The sequence below is a fragment of the Brienomyrus brachyistius genome, chromosome 19, assembly GCF_023856365.1.
Source record: "Brienomyrus brachyistius isolate T26 chromosome 19, BBRACH_0.4, whole genome shotgun sequence".
Taxonomy (NCBI): Eukaryota; Metazoa; Chordata; class Actinopteri; order Osteoglossiformes; family Mormyridae; genus Brienomyrus; species Brienomyrus brachyistius.
The window spans coordinates 12,344,128-12,360,727 of record NC_064551.1 but is presented as its reverse complement, the minus strand read 5'-3'; the positions used below and the strand labels follow the sequence as shown (position 1 = coordinate 12,360,727).

General features: G+C 45.0%; 3 protein-coding genes across 7 annotated transcripts in view; 2 read left to right on the top strand and 1 right to left on the bottom strand.

Moving 5' to 3' along the window:
• LOC125714678 (alpha-actinin-1) overlaps nt 1-6,077 on the top strand; it is a 28,197-nt gene extending 22,120 nt beyond the window's left edge. For 2 of the 5 annotated variants that reach the window (XM_048985510.1, XM_048985509.1), the window contains exons 17-21: nt 175-354; nt 1,493-1,639; nt 3,468-3,533; nt 4,434-4,592; nt 5,598-6,077. In XM_048985510.1, coding sequence (XP_048841467.1) covers nt 175-354; nt 1,493-1,639; nt 3,468-3,533; nt 4,434-4,592; nt 5,598-5,756 — 711 coding nt within the window. In that variant the 3' untranslated portion in view covers nt 5,757-6,077. Of the gene's footprint in view, nt 1-174; nt 355-1,492; nt 1,640-2,989; nt 3,071-3,467; nt 3,534-4,433; nt 4,593-5,597 lie in introns of all 5 variants that reach the window. The other 3 variants (XM_048985508.1, XM_048985507.1, XM_048985511.1) reach the window with 2 other exon arrangements.
• An 875-nt stretch (nt 6,078-6,952) lies between these two features.
• Nucleotides 6,953-9,981, top strand: vti1b (vesicle transport through interaction with t-SNAREs 1B). Its single transcript, XM_048986410.1, has 6 exons — nt 6,953-7,220; nt 7,734-7,792; nt 7,917-8,120; nt 8,733-8,906; nt 8,985-9,046; nt 9,284-9,981. Exons 1-6 carry the CDS (start codon nt 7,124-7,126, stop codon nt 9,375-9,377), a joined length of 690 nt encoding a protein of 229 aa, XP_048842367.1. The 5' UTR covers nt 6,953-7,123; the 3' UTR covers nt 9,378-9,981.
• Nucleotides 9,982-12,232: 2,251 nt separating this feature from the next.
• On the bottom strand, nt 12,233-15,909 carry LOC125715171 (cofilin-2). The gene is made up of 4 exons (XM_048986472.1): nt 15,754-15,909; nt 14,320-14,627; nt 14,127-14,203; nt 12,233-13,149 (listed from the first exon to the last, which is right to left on the bottom strand). Exons 1-4 carry the CDS (start codon nt 15,754-15,756, stop codon nt 13,037-13,039), a joined length of 501 nt encoding a protein of 166 aa, XP_048842429.1. The 5' UTR covers nt 15,757-15,909; the 3' UTR covers nt 12,233-13,036.
• Nucleotides 15,910-16,600: the final 691 nt, after the last annotated feature.

Sequence of the window (16,600 nt, the reverse complement as noted above, 5' to 3'; positions counted from 1 at the left end):
AAGTGTTACCAGTAGCTTTACACACAATGTTTTGCACGTTGTGGAAAAAAAGTAGGGAACGCAAACTCATGGTGCTGAGACAGTCGCAGTAGATTTTGTACGCACCACGCTCCCAGAAGCTCTGCGGCATGCCCTCGCAGCATGCTCAGCGCCCATGCCCGTGTCTCCACGCAGGAAATCGGCCGCATCTCCATAGAGATGCACGGGACCCTGGAGACCCAGCTGACGCAGCTGCGCCAATACGAGAAGAACATCATCAACTACAAGCCGAAGATCGATCAGTTGGAGGGTGACCACCAGCTCATTCAGGAGGCGCTCATCTTCGACAACAAGCACACCAACTACACCATGGAGGTACAGAGACATGCGTCTTCCAGTAAGATGCCCAGTTCCACTGGCTGCTGTTTGATTCGCTCACTCTGCTGAGAAGCTCTCAGTAGTTGTACGCTTTAGTCCGAAAGATTCGCTAAAGATTGAAAGTGTGTGTGCTGCTGTGGTACTGATTATCATCAGCCGTTTGGCACGGTGATTGAAGCCAATCAGAAGAGCTGGTGGTCCGAAATCACATACTTACACAGTAGGTACTGAATTTCATCAAAAGCCTACTACGCAACCGTTAATGTACTACATACTGTACGTAAGCATGCACTGAGGTTGCCACCTTGCATATTGCATGACCCTGGTGTTTTTTCCAGTGATGTAGCTTGACTCCCTTGACAGTTAAGAACTATTATAAACTATCAACGAAAAAATACATGAACTTGTGTAACTGGGTATTATTTTCTACTTTTAGTATAATTTTCTACTTTGTATAGAAATGACACTTTTTCCTCCATCTTGACAGTTTTCTGAGTAATCAGCCTTGTGGCCTTGTGGGATAGTGTAGTGTCCATCAGTTGCACAGTTAGGAATCTTGCAGAATGCAATATGTCGTCTGGGTACGGTTGACCTATTGTCTCGTCCATACTGAGGAGTGAGACATAATGCTCATGTCACATACTATATTTCGCCTACTACACAGCAAGCAAGCATTTGATTGTGGACACACCCATAGTTTCAAACTGTCCTCTCATTGGAATGATGACTGTTACCTGCTACTGTCAGTGCACAACAGAGGGCACCTGTAGAAGGCAGTTTTACTGTAGCTGTTGGGCTGTACTTAGACTTTGTTCTGAAACAAGTTTAAACCCTTTATATGAAAACTATGAAACTGACATTGTCTTGATCAGGGGTGGACATATCTAGAAATGTGGGTTTTGCTGCAACTCCTTAATTAGATTACTAATTAGAGGACTGAGGGGCAGAAGAGTTATTACACTGGGGTTTGAACAGCTGACCTAAAGGTTTACCCCAAAAACCTGCACACGCACCGTCCCTTTGTGGATAAGACTGCCCTGGTCTTCATCATGTATCTGGTGAGTCAGCAATTCCGCTCAAAGTCTTCATGCTTTTCCCACCCCTGTCTCTCTTACTCGTTCCACCTCCCCCTCAGCACATTCGTGTGGGCTGGGAACAGCTGCTGACGACCATCGCCCGCACCATCAACGAGATCGAGAACCAGATCCTGACCAGGGACGCCAAGGGCATCAGCCAGGAGCAGATGAATGAGTTCCGGGCCTCTTTCAACCACTTTGACCGGGTTGGTCCAAGGGGTGGTTTTGGTTGGGAAAGGAACCTATAAATGAATGAGGAGGAGTTGCTAAATTGGGATAGAACATTTCAAGTTTGGCCTCATTAGGTTTTTATTGAGTAAATGCTTTATTTCTTGTTATTCACTGTCTCTCCTTTAGGGGGCGCCTAAGAGACATGAATTCCCAAGTTTTTGTGGGCTTAGGCTGTGTGGAGTTTCTGTCCATTAAGATTATATTGTAATGTTTTGTATGTTGATCATATGACAGTAGATAACTTAATATGCTCATAACCATGATTATTAGACAAGCACTTATCAGAGGATCTTTGAATCGTTAATTAATATTAATAAGATTGACACAAAGATATTGATATCTTGATTAGTGAATACCCCTGAAAATCCTTTGTCTTAATATGAAATGTGCAGTATTCCTAATTAGCCTGGCTGATCTGCGTGTCTGAAGATTCGTTTTCTCTGCCTGTTCTTCACACAATGAGTCTGCCACACTCACCTCCAGTGCCAGCTCCGTGTTCCACTGTTGTTTTGTCAGAGCTGAATCTAAAAAACCCGTATCGCTGAAATCTGTGCCTGTCTGCCTGACCCGCTTCACCCGAATGCCTCTTATGCTGCCTCCACCGTCGTGCCAACGACGAGAACATGAGCAAACATCCCCAACATATACAAATATTAGCTGCCGTTAAAGTACCATAACTGGCCAAATTGCATAGGAATTAAAAGTACTGGTTTTTTATTTAAGAAAATATTTAGCCAGCTATAGAAGCAAATACTATTAAGGACTACAGACTACAAGCATTTGGACATAATTTAGATTCTAGACTCCACTGAACAAATGGCTGGAAGAGCAGATGGGATGTACGTGCCTAAGCCAGTCACCTTCTTTTATAATATTTAGTGGATACTGCTATTCTGGAGAGTGAGATTAATACGATTTGTGCCAAGCACTTTTTAATTTGATAGCAGTGTTTACTGGATGACAGTCCGACGGCCCTGATGGCTCCTGGTAAAGAGAAGGGCTAGAACCTTCCGTGTTTGTCACACAAAAGATGCTCTGATTAAATGCACTGGTGCTACTCAGCAGTGCAAAAGCAACCTGAAGAAGCCCCAGTCATGTCTGCAGTGCCCCCCTCCCCCGTGACTGACCTCACAGCCGTGCACGACCTGTGTTCTCACTCTGCTTCTCTTCTCTGTCTCCTGTGCACGTCTCTGTTCCTCACCCGCCCGTACCTCACCGCACGACCCGCATAAACCTGCATGACACACCCAAAACCCCGCCCCTGCCCACTGGCCCCACCCCCGATGCTCACCACACGCGGCTGCATGCGCTGACCACGCCCTCAGGACCACTCGGGCACGCTGGGCGCCGAGGAGTTCAAGGCCTGCTTGATAAGCCTGGGCTTCGATATGGCCAACGACTCGCAGGTACTCAAGAAATGTCTGGCCCCATTCGCTGGGTGCCCCGTTTAATCATTGTCTTGTTGTTCTTTTTTTTTTTTTTTTTTTTTCTTTTTCAATCCCTCCCCCGTTTTCTTGTTTTATTTCCCTGAAACTGATATTTCTCTCTTCGTCTTCTCCACACTGAAAACACTATGTACTTATTGCATATAAATTTTCCTCTACGACCCTTTCGTGTTCCATACTGTTCTCTTTAATCTTACACCTCTAAAATAAATCAATCCCTCATCTCCTCTATTCCCCATTATTTTTCAATCTCTCATCTCCTCTATTCCCCATTATTATTCAATCCCTCATCTCCTCTATTCCCCATTATTTTGCTACCCCCTTGGATTGTTTGCCATACTTCGCCCCCACCCCTTAGAAGAGAACAGGAATGATGGACGCCGATGACTTCAAAACCTGCCTTATCTCCATGGGTTATAACCTGGTAAAGCCGTGTTTTGAATGCCCCCTGGTGGCTGACTGATCCGTCTCAGTGAGCTTGTATATCTTAGTATACAATAAGATATTTCTATTATCTGCCTGTATGCACAATGGCCTAAAAGCAGGTGAGAGAGGCCCTTTGACGGTTGATTTTGTTAAACTGATGGTACCGGTCTACATAAATCTTTTTTTATCCATCCGGTGGACAGTTTAATTGACTGTCTTGGTTCAGATTTATTTTTTTGTCTTGATACAGTTTAATATCTTTGCCTCCATTACTGTGCACTATACGACAGTTTATTGTTTCCTATAACAGTTCAGTGTAAATGGCCAATCTGTAAGTACAATAAGAGCTAACAAAGTCACATTGCAGTGAGCGTTCTGTCTTTGTGAGTGTAGATAATGTGAAGGCAGAGTAACAAACTCACTAACAAAAGTGGACTTGATGACAGGGCTGTGAAAGCACCCGCCGCGCACATTATTCCACGGGGATGACAAGGTGGTTTGCTTTGTTTAAAGAGGCAGTTCAGTAATCTGAGACACCCAGTGTCGCTGACTCCTCCTGATAGGTGAATGATCAGTCACTCGATGGGCAGAGTTTATCTAAGCCTTCTGGGCAATACACCAATCAACAACCAAACGTTTCACCAGACCACCGAGATGCCGTGACGGAGATCTGCCCAGCTCATTCTCAGCTCATCCCATTAACCTTTAAGAACAAATCATCCGGCATAGTGTGACACGGAACGTCTTTGAATAAAATGAAGAGCAGTCATGCTGAGTAGATCGTGCCGTTTTTTAGCTGCTAAATCTGTCCCTACACGCATGGTGATATCTGCTTTCACGTTTTAAGAGCATACGTGATCCCCACAAGCGGAATCTCTCTCGCTCGTGTCCTTCACAGAGCGAGGCGGAGTTTGCTCGCATCATGAGCATCGTGGACCCAAACCGGCTTGGCGTCGTCACTTTCCAGGCGTTCATCGATTTCATGTCCCGGGAAGCCGCTGACACAGATACAGCAGATCAGGTCATGGCTTCCTTCAAGGTGTTGGCAGGTGACAAGGTAGGTAATGAAGCCCGCAGGGTGTCACGGGTGGATGGAGAAAGGCTTTAGCCAGATGGATAAAGCTAAAAGGAGAGAGGTAGGGGTAGATCTGAGAGTCGTCTTCTACTGCTGCCATGGAAATTGCCATGAAAGGTATCTTAGGTATGATCATGTGCAGATGTTGAAAGAAGCTGGAGGTGGACGTAAGAGTGCTTTCATCATTGGACACTGATAACAAGAATCAGTTGCACAGTGAAAGCATCTTCCAATAAGAAACATTTATCCGTCCATTTGTCTTCTGATGTTTTACTTTGAGGAGGTTAGCTGGGACATTATAAAAGATTATTTTAGCAAGCTGGTATGTAGTCTGGAAAGCGTCTTTAGATAAGGATTCAAGATTAGTCATTGTTTCAGAGGAAAACAGCTGTCTCACGGTTAACTTCTCTTAAGATGTCTGTTCTTTTGCATCCCAAAATACTTCAGTCATTCAGTCACTCTTTCCACATCTTAAACTTCCGTTTCCATGGATTCTGGAGTTTTCAGTTTGCACATTGGTCGCCAATCTGCAAGCGAGAACACGCCGTGCTGATACACTCATTAGCACAATACATTACAGTGCAATGGTGATTTTATAACAAATATTTTATTATTATTCCACAATGATACAATTATTCATACCATCTGAGTACTTAGCTAGTGTGATGCATTGCTAGGGGATTATTGAGAATTAAAATTTTGTAGTGAATTAGTCAAAAAATATACTAATAATCACTAAATAGAGGAGGCATTTTAAACAACAGAAGAGTTATATTAGACTAAAATACACACATGAATTTGCTCAGTGAAGCCATGAAAGTTGATGGAAAATGAGAGGTTTAACTTGTGGAAATATCAGCAGGTGACTGTGGATTTAGCTACAGACAAAATTACTACCAAGATGTTGAGAGGAGGAGACCTACAAATTACACAAGCCGCCTTTAACTTACTCCCAGACTGTGAAAATGCTTATCTTATGTTCCACAGAACTACATCCTCGCGGACGAGCTGCGCAGGGAGCTGCCCCCAGAGCAGGCAGAGTACTGCATCGCTCGCATGGCGCCCTACACTGGGCGCGACGCTGTGCCCGGTGCCCTTGACTACATGTCCTTTTCCACTGCCCTGTACGGGGAGAGCGACCTCTGAACCCCTTCTGCACACCATGCCTGCCGACTCCCCCTCCATGCGCCCCCTCCACTGCCAGGCCATAATAATCCTGCACCGTGACAAGCCAACATCCCCAGCCCACTGAGCACGTTTTTGGGTTTTTGTACGTGTTCCACCTTATCTCTGCTCCCTACCCCTCCCCCCCCCCTTCTCCCATCACTCTTCAAGTTTACAAAAAAAAGGGGAGTGTACTTTTTTCTTCTGAAAAAAAAGTAACATATTTTATTATACAGAACAAAAGGTATTTTCTCCAACTGATTTAATGAAAATGGTAAAATAAATAAAAAATATTGCTACCAATGGAGTGCTTGTGACTTTTTTTTCCTGGTTGTTTTCTGGGCCCGAATAGTATCTAGTCATAAACACAATAACAAACCTTATGTCACATGGTAGAAGACATGTCCTACGTGCGTCTTTAGTAATGAGCCAGTTCCTATATCAAAACTGCTTATTGCTTTACACATAACTGAGCTTCGGTATCATGTGTTACATTAATATATATTTTTTTAATTAATGCCTATAGTGTTCATATAGAACCAGCAATACTCCACAACCATTTGTCTAATACAACGTCATGGCGCAAACAAAAGCGATAACGCTGGGCACACTCTGCAGTGGATATCAGTCCATCTCAGCGTATACCATCTTATAATGCTGCCAATTTGGAGACGCCGCCTGAAGGGGACGCCAGAGTGCCCGGCTGCGGTGACACATGCAAGTGGTGTGGATGCTTCAGGCTATGCTGCTAATCAGTGGGCACGCACCACTTCTTATTTTGTCGTTCCAATTATTCGCGATTCGGATCACACGATAATTAAGCATTACTTGACGCACTGCAAATTAAGATTCGTTTAGCTAAAGACAATTAGATAAATATATGACCAGAAATGTTTTCACAATTATTGTCGATGATGATATCGATTTGAATATTTAAAGTTGTCATTGAAAATGTACCGTTAAATTAGGTGGACAGCTGTGTACGAGCAGCCTACACACCGTAATCATTTCTATCAGAGGCAACAACAGCACTGCCTGAATGTAAATAGTACATTAGCCTATCGTATAATAGAATACAGAAATAAGTATTATTACATAATATTTTAATTACAAATTGTGCTTATCATGAAGGTTTTTTAATCAGTTCATTTCGAGAAAAAAATATCCATTAATGGACAGCATCGGGCAGCAGTTCAGGCGAAGGACCTCTCGGTAGTAATGCGGAAGTTGGAGTATGCTGTATTTCCTCTGGTTTCTAATGCGGGGCCAACTGCAACAAATGCGTATAGGGAAGTATTTCTTGTTTGAAAAAACATCCATTCAGCAAACCAGATATAAAGCACTGCAAAATGTCATCAGAGGAGTTTGAAAAATTGCACGAAATCTTTAAAAGTCTCTATGATGAGCTGAAGTTGATGCCGGACAAAGCTGCGCGATGTCACGGAGGTACCATCTCATCTTACTATAGAAATGAAGATGTAAACATGCCGTGTGAATTGGCTATTTGCGGTTATAATGATGGCACCTTAGTAAATTTTATTATCTTCGTAATCATTGCCTGGTTGCCAAATAACTGCTTTGGAATTGCGGGCCCTTGTCGCTTCTTCCTAGACAGTTTCAGTATCATCAACATAAGTTTAATAAGTTTAACATTTGTATACGTGAAGCTGCTTCAGAACTCCCGATTTTATTGTCACCCGAGACTGTGTTAGCTTGTAGCTGTAGTTGTTCGACAACTAATTAATTCAATTATTAGTTTTTTGTTCTGGTATAAACGTTTTTACTGCGTAGGTTACCTGCTTGGAATTAGCTTTTATTTCAATCTGCAAAATAAAGGAGGTTTTATGCCCCGTGGACGCGGTAATAAAATGCTCGAAACTGTTAAAAACAGTAGGGATCCAGCCCAGTTGGTGTCTGAATTCCTGATTACTGTCATTCATTATTTACGTTTTGTTTCAGAGGAAAGGAAGAGGTTGGTCAGAGACTTTGATGAAAAAGTGGGAGAGGCAGAGGAAATGGTATATTAAAATTCATACATGTTCCATTTCTGAGAATAAGAATGTTGCCGTTTGACTTAGTTCAGTCCTCTACACTGTTGTTATTGTAAGGGTCGGTATTAATAGGCCTGCTTTATGACTGCAGCTGCAGGGCATGGAGAAAGAGCTGCGGATAGCGCCCTCCTCTTTCCGCAACTCCATGTCGGCGAAGCTGCGCCTGTATCGCAGGGACCTGGGCAAGCTGCAGCGCGACATGAAAAGCTCCGAGGCGTCCCTGGGCTTCTCCGGCCGGCCGGGGGAGAGCGGCCACGGCAGCTACGGCGTCTACGCCTCGCAGAATGAGCAGAGTGTGAGTGCGACCACTGCGGCCGAAGCCGCGTCGCAATGGGCTTTTTGTTTGTGAAATTCTTCCAGTGATTAAGGAATTTGTGACCAAAATATGCTTATTTAAATCTTTACAAGGGAACCTGTTCCAATGTACTTACCTTGAACTTCATCCTTTTTGGAGAATCAGTTTGAGGTTTTGCAGGCACTATGTTCACAATATTTTTGTAAAATATGGTTTCCAGCTACTCCAAAACTTTACCAAGGGTTGCCAGTTCTCACGCATCTGACGTGACACTCACACTTTCTAACACGCAAGAAATTTTATGGCAAATCTGTATTATTCCATTATAAACCTAAAATTAGCTAAATGAGAAACGCGGGGGGTGGTTTGCAAACCCTACAGACTATATACATGACAATAAAACATATATATATACGTGTGCATGCGTGCAGACTTGTCTCGGATTGAAAATCTCACTCCAGCCCAATGACCAAAGTTGGCAACCCTGTTAACCTGTGATGTTTGATGTATTACTGAGCCCTTATGCACACACCATTGGACATTTCAGCTTAGCACTGGAAAAGTAGCCGAGTGTCTTTGCTTGTCCTGATTGAGCTTGTCTCTGTGTGGTAGACGCAGGCACAGTCCCATCGTGCGCTGCTCCTCCAAGGTACGGAGACCTTGCACCGTGCCACGCAAAGCATCGAGCGCAGCCAGCGAATCGCCGTGGAGACGGAGAACATCGGCAACGACATCATCGAGGAGCTGGGGGAGCAGCGAGAGCAGCTGGACCGGACCCGTGACCGGGTCAGTGGATTAGCGCGTGAGGGGGGTGGTTAGGGAGACGCGTGACGTTGTCATAACCGACTGTCCCCGGTCACACAGCTCGTTCACACGGGGGAGAACCTGAGCCGCAGTCGCAAGATCCTGCGCTCCATGTCACGGCGGTAAGTGACCCTCTCAGCTGCAGGCTATCCTCTAAGCCCCCTCATCTTTCCCCCACTATTTATACCCTTAAGAAAAGTCCTGCACTTAATTTCTGTCTACCATCATCTTCATATGTCTCATGTGTCCCTTAAGCACGGAATTATGGGATAGATTAGCCCTTTGATTCGGTTTGCGATCACCCCCCAACTTTCCTTATTCTGACTTGCCCCTTCTCCTCCTTTTACTGCCCCCTACAGGCTCATGACTAATAAGCTCCTCCTGTCAGTCATCATTCTCATGGAGCTGGCCATCCTGGGAGCCGTCGTCTACCTCAAGTTCTTCCGCCGCTAGGCGGGGGGGGGTGTGTCACGACTACATGTGATGTGTTGCACAGCTGAGCCGCTCTTCTGTATAATGTTCCTCACCCCCTCCCACCCTTGCGTTCCTTAATTTGGCGAAGAGGTTGGATGGCCTGGCACAATATGTACGTGTTTCCATGACTTGAGAGGAGCGAGCAGAGGGAGCCGATGGACTGTCAAAGCCATGTGCTTCTGGGTTTATGACTACAGGGGGAGCATTGTTCCAAGCGGGTTTTTACCACCTGTGATGTAGACGCATGAAATGGGTGGCTGGCTGGTGCTCTTACAATGACCGGGGAATGAAGTCCCCCTTCCACCTCACCCTTATATGGCCTGTAAGTGCCAGAATTTGCTGCCGAGCACAGACAGCGCCCCCTATCAGTGTGGCTGTCCTGGTGCGTCCTTCACAGCCCCTTACTTACCCCCACCCTTTCGCAAACGACTGCAGCTTCTGTTAACTTGAGCAATACTGTAAATAAGATGTTAATGTTACAGACACTCGATGTGATAACTTATGATTCAATATAAAAGGCACTAATGAATAACTAACTTGCATTTTCTTTTAAATAAATTCTGTCCGGTGGGGTTACCTGTAACTGACTGATTTTGATTGATAATGGCATCATTTGAAGTCCTTTGCTGAGCGAACATGGAACAGAGGAATTTGCGTACACAGGCTGGCGTCCTTTAATTTAATTTTCAAGAACCAACGCGGCTCTGATCTGTCACAAGTGAGTTTTGTGAATGTGTTAATTATTAGGTGATTCTGAAGTACTGCAGAGGGCTTATGGTGATGTAAGACACTATGCTATGTAACACATGCCGGCTAGGTGCTTTTACCCTGTCCGGCAAAACATTCTTCACTTATTTGCTAGTTTCTTTGAAGACTTGCTGGTTATGTCAGTCTTTCCGCCTTTGGGGATTTTCCTTTTGGGTGCCTTGCAGGGTTGTTTATACAGCATGTTTATAACTAAACTCTACTGTTATGATTTGCATCGCTCACTCCTTACTGCGCTTCGGGTCTGACTCACTAGGTATGGTGTGGCAGGCGAGTCTCCGGCTCCCCACATACCGTCAAGGACGGCGTACCCTAGTGCTGAGCTGCCACAGGGCGCACACCCTCAGTCACACGCCACGGGCGAGACGGAGATGCCAGTTAGCATAGCTGTGCGTCTCTGGAATGAAGGAGCACATTCATGTGACACGGGAGGGAACGTTCAGACTTTCGCACACGCACACACAGCTGGGGTCAGCCTTAACCCCTCCTGCTCGCTGCAGTGCTGGCATTCCCCGCTCACCGAGCGCTATAAGCACTTCTCGTTAGGCCATCAGCAGACGAGAATGACAAGACACAAAAGCATGCGTTTGCCATAAATAGTACGGCCTGATGAGCGCCACTCCGCAGCCCCGGATCACATTCCCCACAGGGGCGGCCGGCCGGACCTGGACTCCGCCCAGGTTCAGTCATTCCACAGCAGTGGTTTTTACAGTGGCTCCACACTGCTCTGGATAGAAGACCCCTCTGAATGCGTGCAACTCCGTAAACAGACATGGCCCTGCAGTCATTGTTATCTCCAAATTTGATCAATAAGTAGAGGTCTGCATGAGACGGAGTTTTTAATCCCGCTGACAGCCGTAAGATTCTGTTCCATTCCTGCAGAAGTTTATCACATTTTGTCCCACTCTAAGGAGAAATACATTTCATTTGATTATGCTTATCTTCAGGTGAGGGATAGGGACAAACCTGTCGCCTCAACAAATAGGCTAAATTCAACGTTTAACAATTAAAAGACGCTACGATTCACACAAAGGAGGCTAGTCATACACACGGGCATATTTCACCCGCAGTGTTTGCAGTAATAAAATCCACACATTTGTTGTGGTTTTATTTTTTTGTTCCGTTTGTCACTTTTTTGATTTGCTTGCATTTGCAGTGAATGTCAGTGTAGTCAAGCCTCCCAAAACTGAACAGTCAGGGCCCTTTAGTGCCAGACTTGTTCTCAGTGTATGACAGCACTTTGCTGAATTTGTCAAAACGTGCAAAAGGCAATGTTTTGTTCACTTACCATGGAAAAGAATTGCCAGATATCTGCTTTCCCTTCTGCTTTTTATATTCACCTTTGCTTGTGCAGGCACTTACGTCGTCAGGTGTTAAAGATTTTCGTGCTCTGCCACCATCAGCGAGTTGTTCACAAGAGTGACGAAGGACTTTCAAAATGCCAACATCACTGCAAAACTTCCAGGACAGGCTGGCTGCATAGAAACTAAATTCGGCATAGTAGCCTATTGTCTTTCATTCAGTGGAGATTTTAATGGAACTTTCTGTTCACTCTCGAACTTCAATAACAAAATACATATTTGAACAATGCTTATTTTAATTCATTTTGTGGGACCCTGTGAGTCGTTTCATCATCAGTTACTTCCCACCTGCTCCTGCATTCAAGAATGCCACAGTCCAGAGCCTCAGTAATGCAGATGTCCACTATCAACCAAATGAAAGTATTTTTACTGATAGGTGACTGTGACCATTTTTAACTGTTAATATCCATTTTCTGCACCTGACTATCCTATGCATGGCCAAGGGTCTGGATGCTATGGGGCAAGAGGCAGGGAATAACCCAGGATGGGGTGCCAACCCATTGCAGGGCACACTCACACACCATTCACACACAGTGACACTACCACTGATCCAAAAATCTTATAATCCCAAATTCCATGATTCTTGCTTGCATACTTAGTATGTCTCAAGGAGGTTTTAGTGTCGCTAAACACCAACTGAGTTTGACCTACCTTGTGTAAGTGAATTGTTAAGTGTAGCGATCCAGTTCAATTCAACAAAATGTGTAATAATTTTCACAAATTTTATTGCAACATGATGACTTTGTTGATCAAAGAAACATTGTCCCTGCTGGACAATTACTGCAATCTCGACAATGTCTTTTTCTATCAGGGTTCCCTGTTCGCAACAAAGGCCGAACTCTTCCAATAAACACTCACACCGGTTTTATTCTCGTAAGCTTCAGCGGTAACCAAAAGAATCCTCTTTTTCCACAAGCATGAACGAAGAAGTAGTCTGTTATGATACCTGAATACAGAAATCTTACATGTCTGGTCTAAATTTTAAAAAAAAAGGTTTTATTACAAAAAGGACTTCATCTGCATAGCTGGTCATGTCTTGCGGTGCTGAAATGCCAGGAATAAAGAAATCAAACTATCAGACCCCATGGAAACTCAGCCCAAGGACACTCAGAGCTGAACTCTGGCAGACTCCTTGGTGGCAGGCAGTCATGACAGTCGAAGCGTTCCAGCAAGATCATTCCTCCCGTTCTTCTCCTCTTGGCACAAACGCACGTGGCGCCCTTTCCGTTCCACGGATCCCTCGGTCTTCTCCATGACGAAGGGCGTTTTCCTCGCTTCGTTCTGGGACGGCGTTAGTCTTGAAAGCATGCTTTGGGATTCAGCTCTGTGATCTACCAGGATCAGGAAATACAGAACGGGAATCTCTGGTAGGGCTTTGTATTAGTTTGTGAGATGTCCTTCATGCAGAAAAAAATTTAAAAAGGGGAAAAAAAAGATTCCAACTGGATAAAATTATATTAAAAGTGCTGATAAGATGGAAGCTGGAGATCCTACTGGCATGTGTCTCTCAGTTTACAAAGGTCGGCCTTCCAGGGAAACCACCACGTTTCCTCCCAGCTTCTCCGCCAACGTGGAGCGGTCCTGGATGTCATCTAAACCATTCACCTGCCACTCGTGCTTGATGCCTGGATGAGGGAGAGAGACCAGGAACTGTAATGGTAACAGGTAAGGGTCAAAGGGCAATAGTCAGCGGCAGCATAGCAGACACACAGCCAGGTGTGGGGCACTAGCAAAGCCCCCTCTCTCCCCCAAGCACCCCCCACGGGAGGCACGCCTGTGTGGGGCTTATGATCCCCAGCAGAACAATGGCAGACATCACATGACAGCTCAAACACAATGTACTGCATGACCTGTATTTCACCACAACGGGTCCCCTGGGACTTTGCTCACGAGCAGAAAGACAATCACATCCTATTAGTTATGTGAAAGCATTGTAACTTCCCAGGCATGTTCACACAATAATGAGCAGCCACATGAAAATGTATATTTAAGTTAGAAAAAGTGAGCAAATCAATGTGGACAATAAAGTATAATGTAGAATTGGGCAGTATCAAATTGTCTATAACGTCCAGATATCGGGGGGGGGGGGGGGGGGGGGGGGGGTACTTGAAAATCCACCCATAATGGGAGTGGATTTCATGACTGAGACTGCCCACCCCTCCTTGGCAAATACTATCGCCAAGATTCCAAGCCTAGTAGAATGTTTAGATTGTGTTGAAAGCTTATTATGGAGTTGGGGAGGGCAAGACTGAGCACTTGGGGGAGGCCTGGTTAGCAGTTCAAGTGAATCGCAAAGAATCTCGTATCCCACAATTTAAGGACGACAAATGGCTGTGGAATAGCGTGAAGCTGCCCCCATGTGGGAAACACCACGCCGGCTCGACCCACGACGAGCTCTAACCAAGCGGTCATTGTGGGCTGCAAGCTATTCGGCAACCTCGACCATTTCCCATCCAGGTCCCGAGACTCCACTTAGCTAAGAAGCATCCCCGGAAATCAGTAGCTAAACAACAGGACTATTCCTCCATAGTCACTTTTCAGGAAAACTCATCCCTTTAAATCTATTTCAGACACAGCGGAAGTGCTCCGGGTGCGAACTCACCTGTGAACTTTTTCTTTATGGCGTCTTTGGAGCTTGCATAGATCATCTTACTTTTTAAAGGGGCGTTTTCAGGGGCCCTGTGAGGTGAGAGTCATGAATGGAGACAACAGAAATCTCTACAGCAGACCTGTCCATCATCCACATTCTCTTTCTACGGCCAAACGTAACGACCTCATCCAGGCAACAAACATACCAAAATATAAACACCAAGTCTTCCTTCTTCGACTCCTTTGTTTCGTATGTGGCGTCGTAGAGGCCGTAGCGACAGTCGCTGAGAGGTAAAAGCTTCACGAACGAGGCGTACGGGTCGTCCACGGACTCCCCGATATCACCAACGAGGATCTGTTTGCCCTCCTCCACGATTATCTTCTTCTTGTCCTCACTGAGGCAGAAGAGCACGGCCTTCTTGCGTTTCTTGACGTCTTCCGACGACGAGGACTTGCGCACCTTCATGTCATTGAACACCTTGATGACTTCATCGCTCACTGCGACGCCCGAAGCCTGGTGGAGGGGACCAGCACAGCTCAGTTGGCGCTTAATTTCACACACAGTCGTAACGTAAAATGCCACATAAACTAGATGTATCGTTTTGTATCTAGGAAATACTGCAACACGGGTATAAATCCAACCCACCCAAAAATTATCCAACTGCCCGTCTCCCACAGAGCCCTGCTTATTGTCACCCTCACTTACCCCCTTCACATAGTTAAGCATAACAGTCAGCCAGTGTCTTAGGGAGTCTTCCTCTAACCCTAACTGTGAATATAACACTGAGGGCCCTTGATTCTATCCATAACACCATATCCACAGCAAATTCACTGCATGGCATCCTTCAGAGTAACTACCATGCAACCTGGTGAGTCTATTTTTTTAAGTTTTTAAATAACCAGTTACTAACTTGGAGGTCAAATCTATTTTATATATAAATGACATTGTACTCTGGGGATGGGTGTGACATTGGGTGCCATGTTGAAGTAAATTATTAGTAAGAGAAAGTCAAACTGTTAATTACACATGAGGACGGTATGAAACGGAGTGACAAGTCTTTTAGGCGTCTGTCAGTAAGCGAGCCTAGTTAATAGACACGTGGTATTTTTAGAAGGAGTCGAAAGCATTTATCAAGGAAAAGCGCAGTGACCAGAGAGCGGATGGTGCGGTTTACAGGGGCGGAGAAACCGCAGACCGCCTGGCGATCGCCGCAGGGCACACATCGGCTCCCAGCGGCTGTTTACCGGCGTAATAATAATAATAATAATAATAATAATAATAATGTAAAGGTATATAAAATCATTATACACAAATATAAAGTTTGTTATAATACAGAATCATTACATCATTACTGAAATTAAGGATTTAGGCGAAAACATTTTTTATTACCTTAAGTTATTATGACTCTAGACCCGTTTACTTTGGCTAAAATTAGGCTAAAATGGCCGCCTAAGGGCTTAAGAGGCCCTGGGTGTATATGTGAACACCGACCTTAATTTGTTATAATGCACATTCCCGTTTATTTCGGTGCCGTTCAGGGTCCTGTGACACCCCGCCGGCCGATAAGAAGACGCGGCCGCCTACTGGATTATCAGCCGAATAAAAGCGCACAGTCCCCGGCGGCGGAGCGCCCGCTTACCATGTTTCCCGGAGACCGGACCGGTGTTAGGAGCGCAGTGCACGGATCACGGTGGTGAACTTGTAATGCATGGGGAGTTGGGGCAGGAGTGGACGCGTGTGACAGCACCGCCCCACGAGCACGTCGGAGTGTGCGACACCCCCGCGTACGCGCACGCACGCACGCGCCGCCGCCGGGTCACTCCGCATGGGTCACTGTGCCTGCGGTCTGACCCTTGGAAACGGCGCCGGCGTGGCACGTTAGTGCAAGCAGATTCAAAGCGCACACGAGTAATGGCACGTGCTGCCTTTCAACTGAACGTAAAACACAGATCAAATAAGAAGTATGGTTGAATATCTATCTATCTATCTATCTATCTATCTATCTATCTATCTATCTATCTATCTATCTGTCTGTCTGTCTGTCTGTCTGTCTGTCTGTCCATTTATCTATATGTCATCTATCTGTCTGTCCATCTATCTGTCTGTCTGTCTGTCTATCATCTGTCTGTCTGTCTGTCTGTATCTACCTTTATGTGATTCCCTCCTGGCATTTTCATATACTGTAAAGTTATGAGTAAATGCTGAATGTCTGTCTGGCTTTTGTTAATATTTAGCCTTTCTTTTATGAACATTAAATATTTGTCCAAAATTAGAACGATCTTGTTTTTTATTATTAGTGGTTATTTCAGGGAAAATAATACAGACCAGGCTCTTCCTTCCTACATGCCACGTCTGTTTATCCTTTTTTGTCTTTAAACTTGTACCGAAGACTATTCCTTATTCTATATTATATTCCTGTGTTTTATTAAACCCTAAATTTTTGGTATTTTTAAGCTCTGTTATTTTATTCTTGTAGGGTGAGAGTT